At 30.9% G+C, this 25,446-nt stretch overlaps 1 protein-coding gene across 1 annotated transcript in view; it reads left to right on the forward strand.

Annotated features, from left to right (window-relative positions):
• The window catches only part of LOC130641427 (VWFA and cache domain-containing protein 1-like), a 40,292-nt gene that overhangs the window by 9,548 nt on the left and 5,298 nt on the right, over positions 1–25,446 (forward strand). The window contains exons 3-22 of the mRNA XM_057448229.1: positions 253–417; positions 2,013–2,272; positions 2,729–2,873; positions 11,394–11,541; positions 11,883–11,951; positions 13,641–13,766; positions 13,851–13,936; positions 14,107–14,248; positions 14,490–14,642; positions 15,852–15,978; positions 16,994–17,096; positions 17,202–17,370; positions 17,519–17,652; positions 19,441–19,547; positions 19,887–19,970; positions 22,388–22,486; positions 23,629–23,742; positions 24,129–24,225; positions 24,872–24,994; positions 25,116–25,271. Coding sequence (XP_057304212.1) covers positions 253–417; positions 2,013–2,272; positions 2,729–2,873; positions 11,394–11,541; positions 11,883–11,951; positions 13,641–13,766; positions 13,851–13,936; positions 14,107–14,248; positions 14,490–14,642; positions 15,852–15,978; positions 16,994–17,096; positions 17,202–17,370; positions 17,519–17,652; positions 19,441–19,547; positions 19,887–19,970; positions 22,388–22,486; positions 23,629–23,742; positions 24,129–24,225; positions 24,872–24,994; positions 25,116–25,271 — 2,607 coding nt within the window. The remainder of the gene's footprint in view (positions 1–252; positions 418–2,012; positions 2,273–2,728; positions 2,874–11,393; positions 11,542–11,882; positions 11,952–13,640; positions 13,767–13,850; positions 13,937–14,106; positions 14,249–14,489; positions 14,643–15,851; positions 15,979–16,993; positions 17,097–17,201; positions 17,371–17,518; positions 17,653–19,440; positions 19,548–19,886; positions 19,971–22,387; positions 22,487–23,628; positions 23,743–24,128; positions 24,226–24,871; positions 24,995–25,115; positions 25,272–25,446) is intronic.

The following is a 25,446-nucleotide window of genomic DNA, read 5'->3' on the forward strand; positions in this document are numbered from 1 at the left end:
AAGCATCCGGTAAAGAGACAGTATTATAAAATTGAACAGCAAATATTTCCTTTATTTTTCATACAAGTTATGTTTGTAGCTTGTGATGAAAATTGGCCCTGGTAAACTTTTACGAGATTACATGATTTTCACTAGATGCACATTGTGGCAAATGTCACATTTTAAAACTGCTTACAAATGTTTAAACAATGCATTTAATAATAAAAAAGATAATTTGTTTTGTTAAGTTATTGTGTTAATTTTTTTTTTTAGTTTGTTGAAATTTTAAGTGATAATGCTATCGACGCAAAAAACGCTTTAAATACGTTGGGGGCATTTATTGAAGGCGATAATGAAAAGCCAAGTTCCAGAAAAAAAGTGAACGATTGCTGTGCCTATGGTAAAAAATTAGAATGGGATAACTTATTTCAGTCACAGGTTAGTGTATTTATTTGCTTGCTGTTTGCACTGCTTTGTTTCTCTACACTTTTTGCATATATAAGTACCTTAATCAGTGTTTGCTTTGTTTGCTTTAAAAATTTAGTACTAAAAGTTTATTAATAGGCAGATATCTATTGTAGACCAGGAATAAAATGACAAGAAACCAAAACTTTGTAATTAATGCAGTTGTTGATTGCATATGTAGGTTAATAAATTCACTGAACATTTATAAAATTTTCCAGCCAGCAGAAGACATCTATATAACATTAAAACTAAGTCTATTTGACTGATTCCGCATTGGAAGTGTTTTGAACTATTTTCAGAAGTCTAGCAAAACTGCCTTTATTATCATGTCTAAAAGACAGAGGAAAGAAGTTATTTAAAAGGGAATGTCTTTTGTAAGACCTCTTTTCGGTCAATTTTGAATAAGAATTTTTTGTTTGTCCAACTAAGTGGCACAACACTATAATTTTTATGATATGTTGTAAGTTTAAGGAATTATTCAACTTTGAATCCTAAAATATTGAAAAATCTAAGGTAAGCATTTAAATTCTGGTAAAGATAAACTACAAAAGTTTTTTCCGCACAAACACTTTTTTTCAGTAAGGGTATGATGATATATACGGGCAGGACTCAATTAGTAAAGTAGTTTGTACACTATGTGCAAAGAAAAAATTATAAGCGCTGATAAACTAATCCATTACCATGATTTTTTTTCCTTAGAGCTTTTAGTAGTTATTGCCATAGGGGGCAAGTTAACTAGACTCTAGGGGAATAATTTTTTTTAGTTTGTTTTATTTTGAATTTCATTTTGTATGGGTGAAAAGTTTGTTTGTTTCGAATGTGGGCAAGTGTGATAATGTGTGTCCGATTGAATTTCTTGGGTTAAAGTTTGGTTAGATTTTTTTTCTTACAAACCACTTCACACTTCTTATGCAATTTAATTAACTAAATAGCACAAAGCCAGAAAGTCTTGCTTTAAGTTTTTAAATTGATAGCATATGCAGAATATAGTAAAATTAATGAATTTTAGGGGATATATTTCGGAAATTATTGTGAAAAAGAGAAAAAGAAAATGATCTCAGAAAATAAAAATGCAGAAAAACATGACATAAATTATACCTCAATGAATTACGAATAATTAAATATGGAAAGAAATATTGTTGGTATGTTAAAATAGAAAAACAGGTGCATTGTATCTCCTTCTCTTATCGAATCTTGTGCACATGTATAATTACCATAATTACCAAAAAGCATTCTTGTTGATATTTCGGTGTGCACAACAACTGTAACAAATGTATAAACCCTAATATTTCAAATGTTATCAAATGTTTTTATAAAGAGAATATTGAAAAAAATAGAAGTGCTACATTTTGTTAACTAAAGATTCTCAGCATATTTCACCCTTGATAGCGAGGCTGGAATCTTAGGATGCTTTTATAAAAAAAAATTAAGATAACACTGTGTTAAGGAAAGTAGTATTCTTCTGTTTAACATGCAGGTCGTATATATATTTATTTTATGAACATATATATTTTATATATATTTATTTTATGAACATTTACTTTAAAGAATTTAAATTTTTATTGTAGATAAATATACGTGATACCTGTGAGACAATTATAAATCGCACTGCATGCAAGGACCCAAGTAATCCTGTTCATTCAATCCACTTATTGAATGAAGATTCTGCAATAAAACAATTCAAGGCTGCTCGTGATAATTTTGCAAACCGTGCGAGACATGCATACTATGGTGCTGAAGATGGTTACTACATACAATTTCCTGCACAAAACTTCTTGAGTCCAGGTGATGATCATTGTAGTTGTTCCAGTTTTGATAGTAGACTACGGTATGTATTCATTGTCGATTTATTTATTTGTTTTAATTTTTAGTATCTATTGTTTCATTTGCAGACATGGTATACTTAAAAGGTTTCTGTTTTTTGTTCAAAAAAGATTCCTCTTCAGATTAATTATATTTTTTAAAATTTTTTCTCTACAATGCATTTTCTTCACAACTAGTTGAATAATAACAGACAAACCTACATAAGATAACCATGTTGAGGTCTTATATAGTCTTCTTATGCAGATATCATCTTGTCTGGGGAATAAAATAGCAGTCACTAGTGGTTGTCATATAAAGTAGCATTTGGCACTCTATAGGACGACCGACTCCCTAAAGCAATAAAACCGAAAAACACATTGGGGGACCCAAATGTTGTTGCCTAAGACAGGTGGCTGTTTTATAAAGGTGGTTGTTATAGCAGGTTCGACTGTAGATTCTATATAAAGACATTTAATTTTAGACCATGGTATGTCAGAGCTATATCACCTTACGCAGGTAGAGATATTGTTGTGGCGATTGATATAAGCGATACTATGGGAGATAGAATAAAACTTCTGAAGGATGTAGCAACAATTTTATTAAAGACGATTGATGTAAAAGACAGAGTGAGTGTTTCTTAAACTTATAGCCACTGATATCTCAGTAAAGATAATACCTGCTCTCACCTACCCGGGGCTTAATAATTAGGCAAGTTGGTGTGTGTGTAAGAAATAGCTCTTTTCCTTAAATACATCTTTTCCAAAACATTACTCTTGGAAAGAATGGAGGAGGATAATTGGGTAAGAAAGTGTAGAGACTTGATAGTTCCTGGGGCAAAGCCCAGAGGCAGACTAAGAAGGACTTGGCAGGAGGTTATAAGGACAGACTTGATACAGAGGAAGTTGAGTTTAGATCTAACACAGTCTAGATCAGATTGGAAGAGGGTCATTAATATACCCCGTCCAACCCATGCTAGCATGGAAAACGGACGTTAAGCCGAGAATGATGAATGATGATGACTCTTAGTTTGTTCAAAACAGTTTTATATTGTGTTTATTAATGTGTTTTCTTTTTATTTCCCTCACAACAGTAAGTAAAATAGCCATTGTGAGAAGCCTTGCCCAATGCTTCTCACAATGATTTTGGAAAAGGTCCTTTTTTTCTTGTAATTTGGGTGCCCATTATTAGAGGGAAACGTAAAACAAAAATTTGAAATCATGGAGAGTCCACCTATGTTTTTAAGCTAAGTTCAATATGTAATATAAGGTATAAGGACATCGTCCTCTTTCAACCTGATAAAGAAGCCTTTTTCATGTGATGCAAAATGTTAAACTGGGAAAAATATGTCTTTAGCCATCATCTGTCTTATTCATCTCCTTGTAATTCCACGAACCATCTCCTTGTAATTCCACAGATCATCTCCTGGTATTTGCAGTTCCACTCAGGGTTTTCTGTGTGCTTTAAATTTTGTAGTAAATGAGTTTGAATCTATATGCCATCCAGTAATGAAATAAAATTAAAGTAGTGTCACTAATTTTTTTTTCAGATTTAAGGTGCACAGTTTGATGCTAGAGGGAATAAGGCTGCAATAAACTGAAATTGAAATCTGTTCATTCCAAACTTTTTTATGACTCCAAAGAGCTTCAAAACAAGTTGAAAGTCTTTAAATCTGATTATTCACAACCTATAGAATACAATTTAAACGTTCAAAGCCTCCTGAAAAGTGTGCAACACAACAATCAACCATGTATCAAGTAACTTCTAGAATAATGCATTAGTTTTGACCTCCCATAGAGTTCTGAGACCCTAACCTGAATATGCATGGTTAACGAAATAGGATGGTGTTTAAAATTTGGGAGAAGGTTTTATGGCAATCTCTTAAAAAATGCTACGATTTTTAGACTTTGCAGGAAAAATTTTTAAACTTTTTTTAACCAATTGAGGAATTTTTTAAACTTTAAAACCTTTTTAGTGCATATTTTTTTGGATATAGATAGTTTACACACCCATATTGTAATTCTTATACAATACGCATGTGTTGTCCTTTATAGTGAGAATTGCCCTGATTTGGGTAAAATTTGTAAGTTTTATAGAATAAAGCTGAACCTTGAATTTTTAAACTTATTTTTGTAGAACAAAGGTAATTGGATTTTTTCCAGGAACTTATTTTCATAGAAATGGTGTAAATCTTTTGAAAAAGTTAATAAACCCTTTTCTTTTCTTTTCCAGTAAAAAATTCAAAATTTACCTTGCTTACATATTGACTAACCATGAAACATTTTTTCTTACATAATTTTCTACCAAATAAATAAAAAATAAAATATTTAAAATATGAATGAGGACATCATTAATAATGTCAGATGAACCAAAAAGTAATCTGATGGAACGTGATGTTTACTTTAAGACAATAGCGTTTTAAAACCACCAAAACTGGTATTTTAAGAAAAAACAATAATGATTAAACCTCTGCAGGGTTAAAACGACCCATTTAACTAAGCTTAAGAAAAAGCATTGAGTAAATATAAATCAAAGATAAGGGCTGCAAAGTTGTCATTGTTTATGCTGGTTTAATTGTTCCTTGACCATGTAAAACTTTTAAGATGGTACATTTGGATATAACTAGCACTGCTCAGAATATGCTTTTCTTTTCACAGGAACATTTTTTTTTTCTAAATGATAATTAGTAAAAAAGGATTTACACATAAGAATATTCAAGAAGAGTATTAGTCATTGTTCAATTTTTTTGATGTTCTGGTATCATTCGATGCATTTTAGGAGACTCAATGTCTCTGAAGCTTTCTATTAACACAGATATAATATAAATGACAGTAAAATTTCTCTTTTATAGCTAGCAAACAAACATTATTTAAAGGGGAATTAAGCCTCAAACTTAAATAGCATTATTTCAGTTAACATTATGTTCGTTTCCCAAATTCTGATCAAAATTTTGAAAAATAAATATTATTTGGATTGATTTTAACTTAAAAGTGTCTCGGGCTGATTCTGGAGACTGTAATATTGTGACGTATATTACCCTGAAGAAGCATAAGCTTGCGCTGAGCGCAAGCAGCGAGATATGGAAAATTTAAGCTCCTCCTCTGACTCTCATATTTCTAGAATATTCAAGTGACTCTAGTGAAACGTCAATAACAGGATGTTTCATGAATGAGCCTGAATACTGCAATACTGCAATACTGCAAAGCAGAACTTGAAAAAGTGGCTTATATATCTAGTGATAGCGAAGAAGAAGACGAATTGAATTCAAGCAGGCTAGAAAATTCACGTTGGTGTACCTGTACATGTTGCGTTATTTTCAATTCCTTCTCTCTTGTGGAATGCAAGTGTTGCCAAGAATTTTTCAGTTTATTGAACGACAAGTTGAATGATGACAAGTGCATCACAATGCATAAGGATTTTGAAATTTTATGTTTGAAACGCACAGTGTTAGAGACAGGCAGCATTACGGCATCGACGATACCAGAAAAAATATAACAAAATCTCAACATATACTAAGAAGTAAGTTTTTCTTCAAAAAATATGTTTTTTGTAAATAATTTCAAAGACCATATTTCTCATAGTCACACAAAAATAAAACATTCTTCGTATCTTCTTATCTTCTCACTTTTCGCTTTATCATCTTACAGGTCCACGCGCTATGAAAATACACACCATGTGCCTCAAATAGCAATTTGTTTCAAAGACCTTTGGATGAATGAATAATTTCTTCTGAATATTTTATCCTAGTTTACACTATAACATAAACTTTGATTCCATTGTAGGGAAATGAGGTACACCAGTCACTGACAGTACATGGTCTTCGCACATTATTATGAAAGGCTTAGAAAAGGATGTCGCATGGTGATTCCAGCTTGTGTTGTGTGAAAAATAAGGGAAGAATTTCCTGATCCAAATGGAAAATTACTCGTTTCAAAGAATTTGTTGACATATAAACGGGACTTAGCATTTTCAAACAAACAATAACAACAAGAAAAAGCAAAATAAAGTACAACGGACATGAGTTATTTTTTAAATTGTTACGTTTGTTCACATTGTGTAAACAACTTTAAAAAAGACGAAGAGATCAAAAAATTGAAAAATAAGCGTAAAATACGTCATAGATCTCCATCGCAGATATTGTTTTGATTTTAACCTGGCGATTACTGTTGTCAACCTTTATGGTAGAAAAGGGATGTAAATTCAAAGAATTTCAATTTTTTTATATACCATCAAAATATGTATGGTTTGTAAAAGATATTTCCAATGAAAAAAAATTTGGGCTTAATTCCCCTTTAAATTACTGGTAACTTGGGGATTTTTTTATAATATATAAAAGCCTAAATAATACAATTTTTTTTACAAATTTTCTAATATTTTTTTCTCATCAGACAATAGCTCAAAGGTGTTTTTTTAAGCCATTTTTGTATCATCTTCATACTCTGATACAAGTGAAAAATTAACTGAAAGCACTTTTTCTTTCAAGATTTTTAAATTTTTAACATTGTCTTTTAAAAACAATGAAAAATTTTATTTCGATTTTCAAACCGCCTTGTGATAGAGGAGACCGCTTACTATCTAAACCCCGATCATGACGTGACAACCATTGAAGGTGATCTTTGCTTGTCAACTGCAAAAACAGAACATGGGAAACTCATAAAAAGCATTCCCAAACTGAAAAAGGTCATACCATCATCACTGCTGGTTGCAGGTTGCCGGGATAACAGAAACATTAAAAAGCGCCAGGGAAGCAAATAGCCAGATCAACATGGACCCATTTAAAAAAAAAACAAGAAAAGTAAAAGAAACCATGAATAGTATAGACAGAAATACTCATATCAATAGTATTTCCTATCAACTTCCAGAAATATGGTTACCCGCTCTTCGGAAAGCGAACATTTAGGAAAAAGTGCAAAAAATGGTTAGGGACAAACGTCACAAAAAGTGAACTTTTAGAAAAAGAAACTTAGCATAAAGCGAATTTTTAGAAAAAGGAATGATTTTAATCAATCTATTGCTTCCATGTGGGTCTGTGAAAAAGTTATTACTTTAATTGCTGTGATCTAATTGGTTAATTTCAATCCTCTAATTATCTCTTCAAATAATAAATAGCCAAAGATGATTACGATCATTGCCTGTTGATGACAGCTGTAGCTGTCGAAACGTAGCCTAGAATAAACTCGCTTGTTCATGACATGACAATATTTATATTATTCAATGACAATGACTGAACAGATAAGTGGTAATATTTTTAAAATTATTAAACAGCAATAGGAGCCCCAATATTGGGTGAGGTGAGATTGTTTGAAAAAACTAAATTGAAAATCACAAGATATTCAAACCATCTTATTTTTTTTTACGTTGTCATCAACGACAATATTCCGAAAGACCTCCGTCTACACTGCAAAGTAAAAACGGAGAGAAGTCGGAAAATACTACTCTGTGCAAATCCCAAATTGTTGCAGGAGTGGATTCATCTGAATCATATGGTTAGAGGTAATCTGCGGAATAGAACGACGGAAATTGACGGGAATATATGTGCAGTATTGTCAGGTGATCATTACGACCAAATGATAAAAGTTCACAAAAGTAGTTGTGAGAGGGAAATGAGATTGTGCAAACCAGACATCTCAAAAAGTTCTCCAGTATCAATAGACCAGTGGTTATTGAAAATACTTCCATTGATACATCGAAGTGGGTCATGAACTTCTCTTCCAAAGAACTTTCAAAGAAAGAAAACAGTGTTCTATTAAAAGGTATTAATTATTGTCTAACTCCAAGAAGTTTACCAACTAAAGGAATTGTTGTGAGTTTGGAACAGGCAACTAAAGTTTTGTCAATGGAAGAAGCAGACACTGGCCATGTGAAAATTAGCCTGACTTTACAAAATGCAAAAGTACCAAAAGACAACATGACGAAACAGGAATGCATCACACTGTCTCAATTAAGAAAGGATAAAGATATGATCTTGCCAGCTGATAAAGGTCGAACGACGGTCATTTTAGACAAAAATGATTACCTTGATAAATGTTATGACATCATTAACAACGGTCCATACACACGCCTTAAACGAGATCCAACAGAAACTATCAAGCGTGACACAAGGAATATCTATCACTTAATTATCAGGTCAATCAACTATACAGTTGTAATTTATTGTTCTGGAGATAAACCAATGATTTTTGTGCATACGGTTACTAGCTTAAGTGATAAAAATTATATGCACAAGGTGCTCTTGCCACTATATGTGATCATAAAACCTTTATATGCAGTCATAATACCATGCTGCCATTATGCCATTATTATGCTGTCATTATTCCATGGCATGTAATCCTTACATTATTACATGTGGCTTTTATATTTTTATATTATGTTCATTTATAATTATCTGATTTTGTGTTACAGTTCATCATATTATTTCGGCATTGTGTGTGCATTAAAACATAAGATTTTTAAAATCAAATACTTATTGTTATACCACGGGGTATGCAAAATGGTGTGAAGTGGAGTGCAAAAGTTTAATTACCTGCAACGACACACACCAATTTAGTACAGATTTAAACAAATTTGTTGATATGTCAGATGAAAAGATGAAGGAGATACTGACAGATCTATGTCTGACATAAAATTTCCAAGTTCCCTGAAGAAAAGATCACTCCTGATATTGTACCCAAGCTGTTTTTGTTGGGGCTTGCAGGAATTAAGTGCAACTGTGGTCCTAAACATTTTTCTGAAAGAAGTGGATAAATACAGGTTACATATGCATGTATGATCTTATAAAGGATAGGAAAATGTCCTTGTGGCGGATTACATGATAGAAAAGTGTTGAGAGAACGAAGGTGGCATGATTAATGGGAAAAGCACACATAATTAGAGAATTAAACCACAGTGGAGAAATTTATACAATGGGGTTTAAAGTTACTTTTATGAACTATTATATCATATGGAAAAAGAATATATACTTGGTCAACTTAACAAGATTCATTTATGATGTTTACACTGAAGTGTAACACTGAAGTTTTAAAAACAATGCATGGATAACAGATTGTATGTCCATGTTGAAACTTCTTCTTTGAAATTATGGAAATGGGCAATCAAGTGGAAACAGAATTTAAAAACAAGGAAATACAGTTTTATGGTGTTAGAGGTCACATTAAGGAGAGCTAGGAACAAAATTGGAGATCAATATTATCAGCTACAGAAGCGCTATCTGGAGTTAGATTAACTCGTTTAATGCAACTGTTTATACAACAACAGGAGATGACCTTGGAATAACTACATTCATAAAGCTTTTAGATAATGTGGAATGACCAAGATGTAGGAATGCTTGTTCAGCTAGCACTAATTTGGTGCATCTGTTGGTGCATATAACGCGAAAAAGTATGTGTGATAACAACAATAGAGTGGGTGTCAGTTTTTATTGAAATAACACTTTTTTTAATTCACATAAAAATTTTTCAAATATTCTGATCCTTAAGATGTGCAAAAAATGCTTTGTTTAGTAGGAAAAATGCCTTAAAAGTTAACTATCTCTATAATAATAGCCATTGTCTATCTGTGTGTTAAAAAGGGTTACCGACATTCCTTTGATTTTTCCGCTCTTACGCAATCCCCTATTTTAAAAACACCAAGCCTTGCAAGTTCACGGTCACTAGCTTGGGCAAACGCTACTATATCCATTTTCTCTTTCCTCAAATGTTCTATAAAGTGTCTCAAACCTACCTAGTTTAACACTTCCATTTTATTTACCTGTAAAACAATGACAATTTCGTGTTTTTTCAACATAAGCCCTATTACGCTCTCCCACCCATCATATAATATGAAGACTCATATGACAATTTGACCACATTAATATAATGAAATAAAGATATAAGATCCTCATTATAATGACATTAGGACCCTAAATAGTGATATAAGAACTGCATATAATGATGTAACAACACCATGCAATGTCATAATGCCATCATATAATGGTATTATGACTGCATATAATGGTTAGTTCACCTCATGTGTAAAAGTTTAACTATTTAATTTAAGGGGAAACCGACTGTTAAGGATACGGTAACCCCCTTTAGGCTCATTTTTTTTAAAAAAAATTATTGTTTTTAATTTTGATTCTTCGGCATATTTTCCTGATATTTTTAAAAAAAGAATTAAAAATATTTATTGTTAAGAGGGATAAAATAAGGAAAAATCTTTTTTATCTTTTAGTGTTTTCAATATAACATAAGAAACTTTCACACTTTAATAATCTATACAAGTTTATTATTAGTTATTATCTATGCCTTTTTAATTTATGTATTTATTTTTTTCATTTTTATCCTGGTATGTTATGTTATTCTGTTGCTTAACAATAACAAGACCCAAAGTTCTGCGAAAACACTTTGCCTTTAATTTTTATTAAAATATTCATGAGTTATTAATTATTGATAGCGTTTAAGTGGGTGTAACATTCCTTCATCATGATTTTTGCAGGTAAAAGCAAAAATCTTTGTTTTTTCTGGAAATAAAATTTTCAGTCGTAACAGCATGTATTTTGTCGAACACTCCAACAAACTTGTTTTCGTACAAATTCGACAAGATGGAGATCTTGTCGAATTTGTACGAAAACAAGTTTGTTGCGATAATTATATCTTTGGCTACAGAACTTTGCATTTTCTAACGCAGAAAGTGAGGAAATATCGAGTTATTGATCTATCATGTTTAGAAATAGATAAATCAGTCATAAAACAGCTATGGTAACACAAAATATAATTTTCAGAACCACGTGTGGTTTTGATTAAAAAAAAGAAAATTTTGTAGAGCTGAATAAGAGCTTCGCAACCATATGTTTTTCAACGAACAAAAATTTTACTGAGGGGAGTGTTCGACAAAATAAAATGGAAGGGTGAATTTGTGTATATAATTTTTTTTCTCCTTTTTGGATTTTTTTATGGAAATATTTTACCATCACTCTAGAGATAATTTATTTGGCTTTTAGAATATATATATATTTGCTAGGGTTAATATAGCGAGCAGAGGAGATGTTTAAAATATACTTAGGATGCGTCTCAGGGGGTTACCGTATCTTTAAGCGCCTAAGTTTGCTTTTATTTTATTTCTAGTTTTGTAGATGATGTAAGTAAATTGATGTTATCTGCTTTTTTTCGTAGGTCCGAGTGACCACCTACAACCATGAAAACGGAAGTAAAGATATATTGGATTGTCAACAACTAGTAGATGCACTAGTAGATGCAACCCCAGCTGTGATCAATAAAGCAATTGATGCAATTCAGAATCTAACGACTAAAGACTTTCAAGGTAGAAAGTTTGTACCTTTTTTTATTTATTAAGCTGATTTCGTAAAATCACTACTGATATCAATTCGTTCTTAGCCAGATTGCCTCACTTTTTCTTACTTTAATAACATCAATGTAACGTCTTAATATAAATCATAATGAAGCCATGAAGCCAATTTAAGTGTGGAGAAACTTGAGAGCAGAAAAAGCTTTTTAAAGGACTTCTAAACCTGTTTAATTCTTCATAACGTATAAAAACTTCACTAATGCAGTAATGCCTTTAAAACAAAAGCTGATTTGTTTGCTTAATAAATTGAGTGTGGTTTTTGATGATCTACTGTGACATTACTTTATCCTTTTTAGGTGTAGGAGGTTTTGAGTATAGTAAGGCAATTGAAGGTTCATACAGATATTTAGCATCTTCAAACAGAAGTAAGTTAAAGGAGAACTAATAATTCATAACAAGTTAGGATGAAATTATTTGTAACAGTGTGAACATGAACTATGTAATTTTTTTTGTTTTTTTTGTGAGCCTTGGTTCTACAGATTTTTATAGTCGAAGATGTGTGGTACCACTGGCAGTCGCCACTATGGGAATGTTGATTACAACCTTTTAAACAGGAGTTTTCATTTAATTTTCTAGTATCTGTATAATAAAAAACATTTGTCATAAACAAAAGTTAAAATAATTATGCAATAAAGCGTGTTGTTTTCTAAATAAGAAAAAAACGCGCTGAAAGCGATTTTGTAAAAACGAAAAAAAAGCTTTTTGTATTTTGAAATGGTTTTTAACACCACCTTGCTTAAACATAATATAACAAATTTTCAAACCACACTGTGAATTAAAAATAAAAAAGATCAGGTATTTCAGTCTATTACAGACCATCCTGTCAAAAGTTTATTTTAACTTTTGTATAATCTCAGAGTTAGAATTTCTCATTTTAAACATTTTATATACACACAATAAGCAGGGATTTTTAGGAAATAAATTTAGGATCTAAAAATATTGAGGAAATTACTTCGTGGTTGAAACTTATATATAACTTTAACTAAATTTATTTTGTGGTTCACACAAACAAAAAATTATTTCGCAACATCATAGAATTTTCTTTCTGCAAAAATTTCTGACAATAAAATATACCACTTAATGTATCAACATAAAGTATCCTTCATAAACGTTTATACAAAAATTTTAAAAAAACAATGGTTTACAAGATGTAAAATTTAATACAGTATATACACACACACAACAGTTTGCATCAAACTATGTTTATAAATGTATATAAAGTCATGCATTTCCCCTAGTCAAAAACTCTTGTAGAAATATATTTTTTAAAAAAAGTTGTTTTGGTATTAACTTACATTGGTACGTTTTAATTCCTCCTTCAAAAATTTTGGTTAGTGAGTGTAAGAAGTTATGAACTTTTCACTCAATAGTGAATCAACTCTTCATTATTGTACAAAATTTTAATCACTCTGAAAGAAAAACGTTGTAAGTGAAACTTCATTCATTGTCAACAATTCGCGTTGAGTTATGAATGCAGTGTCTACCAATAAACAAAATATATACGAACCAAGTTGGCTTTGCCTTAATAATGGCAGTGAGCAGTGTTGTAATTCTCAAAAGAAATTTGGACATACAAATGGAGACATTGTTCTTTTTTAATATGTAATATATCTATATATACCGTCATATTATCTTCCCAAATGTTGCAAAATTATGGATTAGGCATGAATTAAACCCATAACCACTCATCTAATGCTCTCATGTGCTAGACATGCAGTACAGAAGGCAAGGATGCTGCCTTTTAAATTACATTTTTCCACTTAATTATGCACCTAAAAAAGTGACACATGCCTTCTGTATCTGATCTATAAGGCATAGTAACAAGATATCACTAAGCGACCAATTAAGTTTTGTTACACCCTCAAGAGGCAAGCCTTTAAGTCCCAGCCTATATTATAAAATTAATGGTGCATTTGTCATCTTTGCAGCACTTTGTGAACTAATGTGCAGGGGTACTTGTAGTTTTTGGTTAATATGGTTTAAGGGCTTTGATCTGATTTTTTAATATTATGGGTTTCTTATTTTTGTTACGACATATTAATTTTCCTTTTAAGCTAAAATAATCTACATTGTCACGGCTGGAAAAACCTTGGAAAGCAAAGATAATTTGGAAAGGGTTATACAGAACGAAGCAAAGAAAGTGAATTGTAGTGTAACATTGAAAGCGTTTATTGTGACAAGTAATAAATTTTTATTTTTAATCATGCAAAGGAGTAAACATAATGCAGTGCAATAGTTACATATTTGGAATACTTTTTTTTAAGAAAGTGGAACTCACACAAGTCTTCGCACAGAACAAGAAAGTTATTTAAGGGCGTCCTGCAGTTGTGGATGGTGTCCAGATTTTGAGGTAAACTTTACTTAATAACAAGGGAATAAGTTATTCATTTCTTCTTGAAAACATTAACAGCTAAATGTTAGGATTAAATTATTAAACCTGTAACTTTTTGTGATACTTTCGACTTGTACTTTTATTTATTTTTACCTTTAAATTTTTTTATTTGCACACAATTTTCTCAGTGGAGAAATAGTATGGTTGAATTCAGACCTGGAGATCATGATATGCGTCAAATGCTAAGTCCAATCCTAAATTCCATATCTGGAGAGGAAGTTGTGGGGACAGTGCATTTTTCTATGCCATACTTTGACCTTTATGGATTAGGTATTTAATTTTTTGTTGTATGTTACTGTATTATAGTAATACAAATCTGTTTAAATTTTTATATGTGTAAATACTGAAAGCAAAAGTAAAAATATTTCCTAACTTCTATATTAATTGTTAGCTAAACCTGGCAGTTGTCTACTGTTGTAAAAAATCATATAACACATTATTTCATACACGTCAGAATGACAGATGGTTCATGAGAGGTCAATGATGATTAATTATGTGGGTTTTCCTTCAGGGACAGCTATTGATGCTTGTAGACGTTGCATAGTCAATGGAAAAATTATAGGCGTAGCATGTATTATGTTCCTTCAAGAGGAATTGTTTGGGTTACTTTCACAGTCGTTTACTCAAAAAGACGATTTTTATGTCTTCTTAATTGATGATCAAGGTAAGAAAATTGTCCTTTCAATTCTTTTTAATGTCCATGTTTTTTTGTCAAGCTTTCTTGAAGCAGTTTTTCTCAAATTATTTGTTTGTCTTTTAAGGTTCTAATTAACACTTCATATTTTACAATGTAAAACAATTTCATTTAAAAAATTAATATTCAATTTTAAAATTTGTTGATTAACCTAGCTTATATCACCTATATTCTTTCAAAACACAGAAAACAGAGATGCTAACATAATCCAGAGACATCATAGTCTATTATATGATAACTTTTAGGCCATGTTATATAAAACCTTGATCAATGTGAAATAGGTAGTTTGATGAAATTTGTCTTGTTAGAGTACAGTATAGAGCTTAAGTATTTCAACAAATGATTGATGCGATTAGTAACAAATTATGAAGTCCTGTTGCTCAGAAAAAGCTTTGAACATTTCACACTTTCTAAAGATATCCTAAATACAGAGAAAGAGTTAATTAATACAAAGACTCCCCCTGTTTTTTAGGAAACCTAATACGTCACAAGTAGTAGATGTTTTAGAAACATTGGGGTACAGGGATTAAAAAATTAATACACGTTTGTAAGTAGGCACCTAAATTTTGCTCAACGTACATAAAAAACTGCTCATGCAAAAATTGATATTGTGTGCATTGAAAATGGAAATGAATCTTGCAAAGTTGGTCAAATTATTAGATTTCTATTTATTCATGATCCTGGCGTACTTGTATGTGCCTACATGATTTTGAGGTGCACCAAAATATCAAGTACACCCTGGTACACCTAAGCAACACATGAGGTACGCAAAAAGACGTATACCAAGTTTTTTAGTCTTTAAAGTCCTGAGGTTGTAATTGAGAAATACTAAACTTCAAGCTGTAGCCTTAAAAGCATCAAAACCTGTAAAATCATTCAGCATAGAACACTATCTATTTGTTTGCAGCATTCTTTGTCTGCTTTTTTTATCATCCTTTTTTTACTCTCCTAAAGTAATTTAAATTAACATAATATTTTGTTAAGTATGATTTTTAATTTTCTTCTAAAGGAAATTTAATCAATTGGGACAGTTGCTAAGCAATAGAGAATTCTAGGTCCCTTCAGTGTTCTACCTAAGAGGATTATACATTAATATGGATTAGGGTTTTTGTTACACATGCTTATAATGGTTATTCTACTTTGTAAATAATTTATTGTCTGTAATTGTTATTTTTTTAGGAACAACATATGTGCATCCAAAATTTGGAGAGTTAATGCACAGCAGTGACAGACCTTTTCCTCTCGATATCACAAGATTCGAACCGACAAAACAGTTTAGGGATAAAGTGTATTATTCATTGCTACGGTAAGTTAAAAAACAAAGAAACTTAATGGTGATGGTCTTATTCCAAATTAAAGCTAATTTAATTAGGAGTTTAATAGAAAATTGTCACTATGAATATATTGCAGGTCACCCTGGCCAACCTTCCTTTATTAAATCTTATCTGTATCTTTCATAAAAAAATTAATGTGTGTTTGTAGACTTTCAAGAGTTTTAGTCCGAAAAGAATAAACATGATTGAAGATTCCAGTGTCCAAAAAAAACAGGACCAAAAACTAAAAAAGCAGCAGTAAAATTACACACAATGTGGTACACAAACATGCATATGTGCTGATGCTTTTATTAATGGAAAACCGGATGATTAAGATTACCAACAAAAAAAGTTGAGCTTATTAGTGGCAAAGTCAGCAACCTTTTCATAAATTTGACATATTATGCATACAAATAATCATATATGCTTGAAATTTACGATGAGTTATATAATTTGTGTTCCTTCTTGCTAAATGAAAAAAGGGGACTGGTTTTCAACATTATTATTTAAAAACTTTTTTTATCATTTCCCAAATTTAGTTGAGGTGAAAATATTGAACATTTAATAACTAAATTAGATCTGGACAAAAGGAGGTGGCCTTTATATTTTTAAAGAGCTAAAATACTAAATGCACTGCCATTATCTTTTGCACCTCACAATAATTAGTCGTTCTGTTGGACCAATTTTAATTTATAAAATACACATTTTTAAGTTAGCCTCCAACAAGCTTTAAAACTGATATCTGTTATCAAAGTATTTTAACAAGTTATATATCTTTTAATGGCTTTTTTAATAAAATATATTTACTAAATCTAATATTTTTATCCCATAAAACAATCCAAATAAAAGCTAAATGGAGTACATAGATAAGTTAATTAAAAATTTATTATTGTGTTATATTAAATATCTATATTATAATGCCCCTATACGTCTGTCCGTCACGCAAAATGGTACACCAAGCAACACACATTTTATTTACCTGGGCACATATATTTTTGTTTTATCTAGGGGTGATCCGGGTAGAGAAACTTTTTTACAGAATGTTTCTGTTTCTACTGGATCAACTGGAACAGCTTTCAAAGAAAAAAATATGACATACATATGGAAGAGGGTATGTATATTTTAATAGCTACCTGTCTTTGTCTTGACTTTTTTGTTACTGGATACTGTGATATACCCATAATGTGATATACAACTATAAGATTTACTCTCTTAGGTTCCAAGTACAACATTTTCGATAGCAGTTGTAATTGCAAGTAATGCTGATGAAGTGGGTTTTTATCTTCACAATACACGACACTATGGGAATGCAAAATATCACCGCTTAGACCTCTATAATATCACTCAGGGTATTTGTTCTGTGAAGAATGAACCAGCTACAACTGGTAAGAATCCTTTGATCGACCAACTAAACCAACTTGGGGACTCAATACTCTATACACAGTGTGGTTGTGTTCGTTTTTTGTGCTAAAATGTCACAGTTTTATTCAACACTCATTAAGGTGAACGTATATTGTATTGTTTTCTTTTTAGATACCAGTACTCTGAAGTTACTGAACACTGTGTTTGACATGTCCAAAACATACTTTCTAGACGAGAAACTGTCTACTGTTACAGGACTTATGAATTACATTCAAAACAAAACGAATGACTTTTCACCTATCATGGTAATACTGAGTGCTATCTAAATCTTGTCCCACTGTTTTTTTGAAAACAGCTTATGTAGCAGGATAAAAATTAATTTTTTTTAGCAAACTCGACCGTAGCTAATGAAATATCCTCTGTGCGAATATTAATCTGCACAGCTGCAAAATAAGTACTCCTTTCTGTTAAAGGCAATGATATTAACGCAGTTGTCAGCCTCAAAATTTATAATCAATTAATTAATCAGTAAAGACTATCAGTGGTATGGTTACTTCTGCCCAAAAAAATAATCATGTTACTTCTGACAAAAAAAATAATCAAACCATCTTGAATTTCGAATAAGTTTGCATTCTTCTTAGTAACTTCTTGATTTATCTAAACATCTTCTAGATTTAGCATAGTAACAAAATGGATATTGATAAGTAAAACATAATTCATCATCTAATCACATTTAAGACAATTTTTCCTACATGTATGGGGAGTGGGATTTAAGGAATGAGCAGCAAAAATCTGAAAATCATATGGTAGAACCACATTTTTTTGAAATTACTCAAGCCTCCACTACGTTGTCCATAGTATTGTCTAGCAGTGATACTTATGAAAGCGACACAACTGAACTTCACGGTTGACTCAGAAATCTTGACTTGGAACTGAAGACAATGATGCAAAGAAATACCATGAGTAGTACAAATGAAAGAAGAGGAATATTGGAAACAATTGTTTTAATTGAATTTACAAGATTCTAAGGCACCCCACAATTAGAATTACAGAATAGAAACCCCATTCTGATGTCTCTGATGATGGGAGATGGTCACATCTTGATAATATTTATTACCTAGTACCAGGCCAGGATTGCCGCATTTGTTCTTAACTGATGGTACAAATTACAAGTAGCTATATACATTATGTTTATGTACCTAGCTAGCATAATATTCAGATAAATGAAAAATTTCCATCCTCCACATAGACAGGTCCAAACTTAAAAAAATATCACAAAATCGCAAAAGTTTTTCTTGTTAAAATTTTTTAATTTTAGATATTGCGATGTTTCGACGAAACGTTATTTTAAAAAGAACTCCTCCATATTTTATTTAGCCTTGGTTAAAAAGTGTGCAACTGTTTTGCACATGCCAACAAATTATGGTCATATGTAGTAACATGATAAACAATGGAAATTCTCGCAGGTTTTTTGAATATGTGTAGTGTAGCTATATGGCAAGAAACTGTGATGTAATTTCACTCCCAGGTTATGGCTTTCGACCCAGCTATATCCACAGCTTTGTCTTTTCATACTTACTCTAGCTAGCCATAGCAAAAAAGGGTAAACTTTAAATTTGCCTCGTTTTACTTAGTACTTCTAAATAGCTAAACCAATCCTAAGTAGATATAGTGTAGGTAATCTCCCTGTTAAAGAACAACATCAAACAATTTTTTCTGTTTTGTATACACTTGCCAGTGGTATTTCTGTATCAATACTAAATTTTATGTGTACAATGTTTGTGCGTGCCACACATGTGAGTGCAATCAAAGTGCCCTGCAAAAAAAAATTCGAAGACATTTAGGCCATTAGTTCTCTCTTCACGAAAGACAGCATGAAACAAGAAAGCTGACTTTCCTATTTTCTGTATCCTATACCGAGATCTTGTTGTGCTATATATTGGAATTAATTGTCTTTAATATTGATGTCATAGTAAAAATACGATTTCCTTGTCTGTTAAAAAACACTGGAATGTGCCCAAATATAAACGTTAAAATAGATTATGATGAGAAATGAACTATATCTAAGTGTGAGTCTTTCTCCTCTTTCTTAGATCAGCAGTATAGCTAAGAACATACAAGAAGATGCAATCGCAACAAGTGTTTTAGATGAATTTTGGAAAAAAACAAATACTACTGAAAGTATCTATGCAATATGGAGGTATGTTATCGGTTAAATTGGTCTACAAAATAATGTAGATGCGTACCTTTTATTAAGATTGCTGTTAGTAATATTGTTATGCAAAAGTAAATTACATAAAAAGTATATATCTTCTGACTAGTCAGATGTATTTCCTTTATAACGATGGTGTTTTTGCTATATTTTGAAATAGAAAATACATTACTATATTTTTGATTACTTGTTGGGGATACTGTAAGCAAAGGCTTATAAGTACTAGTTTCACATTTAATCAACTGCAAAAGTTCTTTTCCCCTTTTGTAACGGACATGTATTTGCCTGATGGTAGCTCAAGTTTAATTTGAAATTAAATTGTTATAGGTATGTTGGTACTGAAGATGGAACAACAAGAATTTACCCAGGAACCCAAGTACACCCATACTATGATCCAAGAGTGCGTGGATGGTATGTGTACTTAAACATACGGTTTATTATTTTTTACTTGATTGATGACATACTTTTAGGCGTTAAGAAGGGAAAATATCAATTTAAACACTAGCCAGCAGAACAGTTTCCACAAGTAATTGAGGAATGAATGCCAAATTGAGTACTTAAGTCCAGGTAAACCATGTCACACATTTTTTTATCCGTAATACTTTATTGCAACTTCAGTTTAAAATAAAAACACATAAAACAGCCTGTTGTTACCCTATCCAGCTTAAAAAACCAGTAATTTTTAAGGAATAAGTTTTTGTTAAACTAGCAAAAATAAATTTATAAATAAAAACATAGTGGCCAAAAAGCAAAATCCTGTTGTCTTATCGAATTGATTCAATATTACAGTTAAATTTTTAGCTACCTAGCTAGATTTAGCATTATTTGTTGAGAATTTTGTTGCAGTGAAATGTATTTGGTACTTTCACTTTTTAGCAAGAGATCTATCACAGCAGCCATAACATAACCGTAAAATAAAATAACCCTAGGTGCAGCTGAGTAAAAATTAGATTGGTAAAGATAACATAAGAAAAAGTAATGTTGGTTAAGATAAAAAGCTCTTTCAATAACTAAATAAAAATAAGAATAGCAATAAGAGCTAGCTAGCTAACTGACTTTAGGATGCACTCTCAAGGTCTATGTTTGTAGCCTACGTCTTAAAATTGATTTCTTTAAGATTTATATATGGCTGGGAAACGTGACAATATATTTATCTTAACCTGTAAAAACAAATACAGAGCTGTTACAAAACAAAAAGGTAAAAAAAGACCTACAAACCTTTTTAAAATGGCCACCGCCATATGCATCAAATCGGACACCATGCAGAGCTAAAACTTACGTTGTACTTTTAAAAGAAACGGATCACAGGGCGTAGAGGGGTTATTTAAAATATTAATGCTTTTAGATTTTACTGTTTTTAGTTGTTGTTATTGTTTTTTAATACGTATTTTTGTTTGTTTACAATCTGGACATAAATACGGTTTTAAGTATTAATTTAACTAAAATGAAATAATAAAATCTAAAAATAAATTAATCAAACACCGCTTTTTCAATGACTTTGCGGCTAGATAAAAAAAACCTGCTACTTCTGGTACCATTTTGTACTAAGAAGACAGATAAAGACTATTATTATAGAGTTGAGGAAGAGTTTATTATTGTATGGTATTAATTTTTTACTTAAAAATTAAAGTGAGAATTATAAATGTATATTAGAATTACTAATACAGCACTTTTCTAAGCTACACACTTTTTTTATAACAGTTGTACTTTTTTTGTTTGGAACTTCATGATTTTTAAAAAATTAACACTATCTTTGAAAAAGTCTTAATAGTTTTTAAAAAATTAACTAATGCTTTCATTAGAACTGTTAAATAACTTTAAAATTTATGACATTGTTAAATAAATGATTAAAAGGCTAATATTTAATAACTAATATATACTAATATACTACTATGTTATTACTTTTATGCTATCATTTCTCCGAAAGAGATATTGTAAAAATGAATATTTTAAATTATTTATATTTTTTGTGGAGGCACAACGTCTTTCTTAAATGTTTCTTCTGCTCTCTACAAGCTAGAATCTTTTTTTCCGTATTATTTTACCACTTAAAAACAAACAAACACCACCTGCCATTTTTTTTTACATCCGATTGATATTGCAAGATTTTGGATTTTCACAGTTTGTTGTTTTTTGCTTGTTTTTTATCGAAAGTCAATAATAAAGTTGATATAGCCTTGACGGGGGATTTTCATCTGTGAAATCAAAAAACATGCTTTATGGGTACCAAAAATATAATAACCAATAAACCGAACTAGACAAATTCACAAATAACAGTGTACTGACCAAATTTTCAACATCACGTTATCTTTCTCTATGAAATTTGCAATCTTTTTTATACTAAATTGAACATTACATGCACTTAAAAAATCAATACTAATTTATAGGTTTTTCAAAAAGCAGGCAAGTGCCTCTGTTTTAAAGAAATTTTTGACGTAAATAGACAAAATTCGCATTTAATAATGCGCCCCCCCCCCCCCTTCCCCCGCCCAAAAAATATGTAAATATGAGAGCGTAAAAATGGAGAAAATGGTGGAATTTATCTCCGGTGTAGAAATAAATATTTAGTCGTGAAAACAGGGAGGTACTTAAAGAAGTAGTGCCAACATTTTCGATTTTTTCTTAAGAACTCAAAAAGTTATGTTTATGCAAACTTAACAGGCAATTCCCCGTTTGAAGTAGTATGTACAACTTTTTCTTTTTTAAAAAAAATACTATTTAAGCAACACAATTGGTTCACCGTTCTCATTTTCTTTAGTTGAATCTTTTTTATAGCGACTTTATGTTCATGTAGCCTTTACATCTTCTTTTATTTATAACATATTTAGGTATAAACTAGCAAAGGCTAATTTGGGAAAACTAACACTAACCGAACCGTATGTTGATGGATGGACTGGAACAGTACTTGTTACACTTTCGAAGGCAATGTAAGACTTGTAGACGTGTTTAGAAGAATGTAAAATATTTTTGCAAGAGAAAAATGTAAAATGTTTTTGCAAGAGAAAATGTAAAATGTTTTTCCAAGAGAAAAATGTAAAATGTTTTTGCAAGAGAAAATGTAAAATGTTTTTGCAAGAGAAAAATGTAAAATGTTTTTGCAAGAGAAAAATGTACAATGTTTTTGCAAGAGAAAAATGTTAAATGTTTTTGCAAGAGAAAAATGTTAAATGTTTTTGCAAGAGAAAAATGTTAAATGTTTTTGCAAGAGAAAAATGTTAAATGTTTTTGCAAGAGAAAAATGTTATATGTTTTTGCAAGAGAAAAATGTAAAATGTTTTTGCAAGAGAAAAATGTTATATGTTTTTGCAAGAGAAAATGTAAAATGTTTTTCCAAGAGAAAAATGTAAAATGTTTTTTGCAAGAGAAAAATGTTATATGTTTTTGCAAGAGAAAATGTAAAATGTTTTTCCAAGAGAAAAATGTAAAATGTTTTTGCAAGAGAAAAATGTACAATGTTTTTGCAAGAGAAAAATGTTATATGTTTTTGCAAGAGAAAAATGTAAAATGTTTTTGCAAGAGAAAAATGTTATATGTTTTTGCAAGAGAAAATGTAAAATGTTTTTCCAAGAGAAAAATGTAAAATGTTTTTGCAAGAGAAAAATGTAAAATGTTTTTGCAAGAGAAAAATGTAAAATGTTTTTGCAAGAGAAAAATGTACAATGTTTTTGCAAGAGAAAAATGTTAAATGTTTTTGCAAGAGAAAATGTAAAATGTTTTTCCAAGAGAAAAATGTAAAATGTTTTTGCAAAAGAAAAATGTTAAATGTTTTTGCAAGAGAAAATGTAAAATGTTTTTGCAAGAGAAAAATGTAAAATGTTTTTGCAAGAGAAAAATGTACAATGTTTTTGCAAGAGAAAAATGTTAAATGTTTTTTGCAAGAGAAAAATGTAAAATGTTTTTGCAAGGAAACAGTGTAACATGTGTAGCAATCAAAAAATAAATGATGTTTTAGTATGAAGATGTAAGCTGTTTTAGCAAGGTACGAAAAGGCATCAGAAGGAAAGATTGTTAGACGTACGTTCAGAGTAACGACTTGACATAATTATTTTATATTCCACATTTGTTTTAGAGCTACAAAATCGAAAAACGTTTTTGCTGGGGTCATAAGTATTGACATGTCCGTTTCATATGTACAGTCATTACTTGGTAAATTAGTTCCAGAGTGCAGAAAGAAAAATTCGGCGTAAGTACCGATTTTACCTCTCTTTGGTTTTACTTAACCAATATCTGTTATTGACGCGAAGGCTTTCATTGGTCTAATTTGGGACTAAATGTTGTAAAAACCAAAATTTTTTGTAGAATTCTTTATTCTACGTTCAACTATCACCGTCGATTTAAAAAAAAAAACTTAATTGTAGCTACCTTGAAATACTTGTCTGTGTATTAAGGAACCTCAATATGGCGAAAATTAAGCAAAAGACTTAAAAGTAGCCTTGGAAATAAAAATTAAATCATAATAGTTTGTTAAAAAATACTTGAATATAACAATCGTTGATTTCCTAGTAATATGTTTATATAAAAATCGTGGATGCTGTGATATAACAACTCTATTTTTGTTTTTCTGATTAGCTATTCATGTGTGGTATTAAACGAAATGGGATATATGATATATCATGATGATTTTTTAAAAACAGATAAACCAGCAAAAACTCACATCATAGAGAAGGTGATTTCATTTTTATTATTTTTCTAAAATAATCTCACACCAGAAAATAACAACCTGTAGAAGGCAAGCTCAGTTACCGACTAGTAGACGCGCGGTAGAGCGTTTGCTTCCATCGCGGGAGGTCTTGGGTTCAAACCCCGGCCGAGTCATGCCAGAGACTATAACAGTGTGAATCGATCCTTTTGGCTTAAAGTTTAGCATGAGAATAGGATTGATATCTTAGGCGGTTGTCTAGTTGAGCAACTGCTGTGCTTGCACGACTTACGTAGCTTAAATGACAGCGACAGCGTACTAGTAGCCCCTTCGCAAAACCCTCAAAACTATCCTGGGTAAATTATTTCAAAAATAATAATAATAGTAATTTGGATTGGTCATAGTATCATCCTTGTTGGTGTTGTCGTCCTTTTAACAAAATCAATCTAAGTATTTAAAACTTTTTTAACTTCCATTTATATCTCCCTAACAATTATAATTTATGCTCCAGAGATGAAAGATTGTTTTCGACTTATCGAGCTCTGGTTTTATTGATAAGAAAGCTGTTTTTATTCTTACAAAGTTGAAGAAAATGACATGTTCTTCAGATCGGATGCATAAAAACATTTAAAAATGTACGATTGAAACTTAATTTGCTAAGTTTATTCTTTAGGAAAGTCCCACAGCAAAGCATCTTATTCAAAATGGACACATGATCAAGAAATTTTGTCTTGGTTACCACAGAACATATTATACCCAAAAATCACCTACAGCTCACATTGAATGGTTTTACACGGTAAAATAAATCTATTTCAGATTTGTGAAGAAAATTAGGAACAATATTTCAGTTTAGTTTTTAGTTGTTTTTTTTTCATATCTGGCGTATTGTTAATTTTCTTTTTTATTATATACTTCAGCTCGCTCACCTGACCAACACTGTAACACAAGAAAGTACAGATGATTGTCCCAATTATGAGCTGGTGCCGATTAACCACATGAATATTCTCGTCCTAAAAATTAGAAAAGCATGCACCGGCGAATCCTTAAAAGATATAAAATGCTCTTGTCCGCAGGTACAATTATTTTGTAGTAGAATCCCACATTCCTGATGTCGTATTACATATGCAGTCTATTACATCTTTTTATTTTGTGATTGGAGGTTTTCACCTACGAACAATAGTTAATTAGAGAAACACTTTGTAAATTCAAGTTTTATCCAACTACACTAAGAAAAATGTTTCAATCCTC

Source organism: Hydractinia symbiolongicarpus, chromosome 4 (genome assembly GCF_029227915.1).
Source record: "Hydractinia symbiolongicarpus strain clone_291-10 chromosome 4, HSymV2.1, whole genome shotgun sequence".
NCBI lineage: Eukaryota > Metazoa > Cnidaria > Hydrozoa > Anthoathecata > Hydractiniidae > Hydractinia > Hydractinia symbiolongicarpus.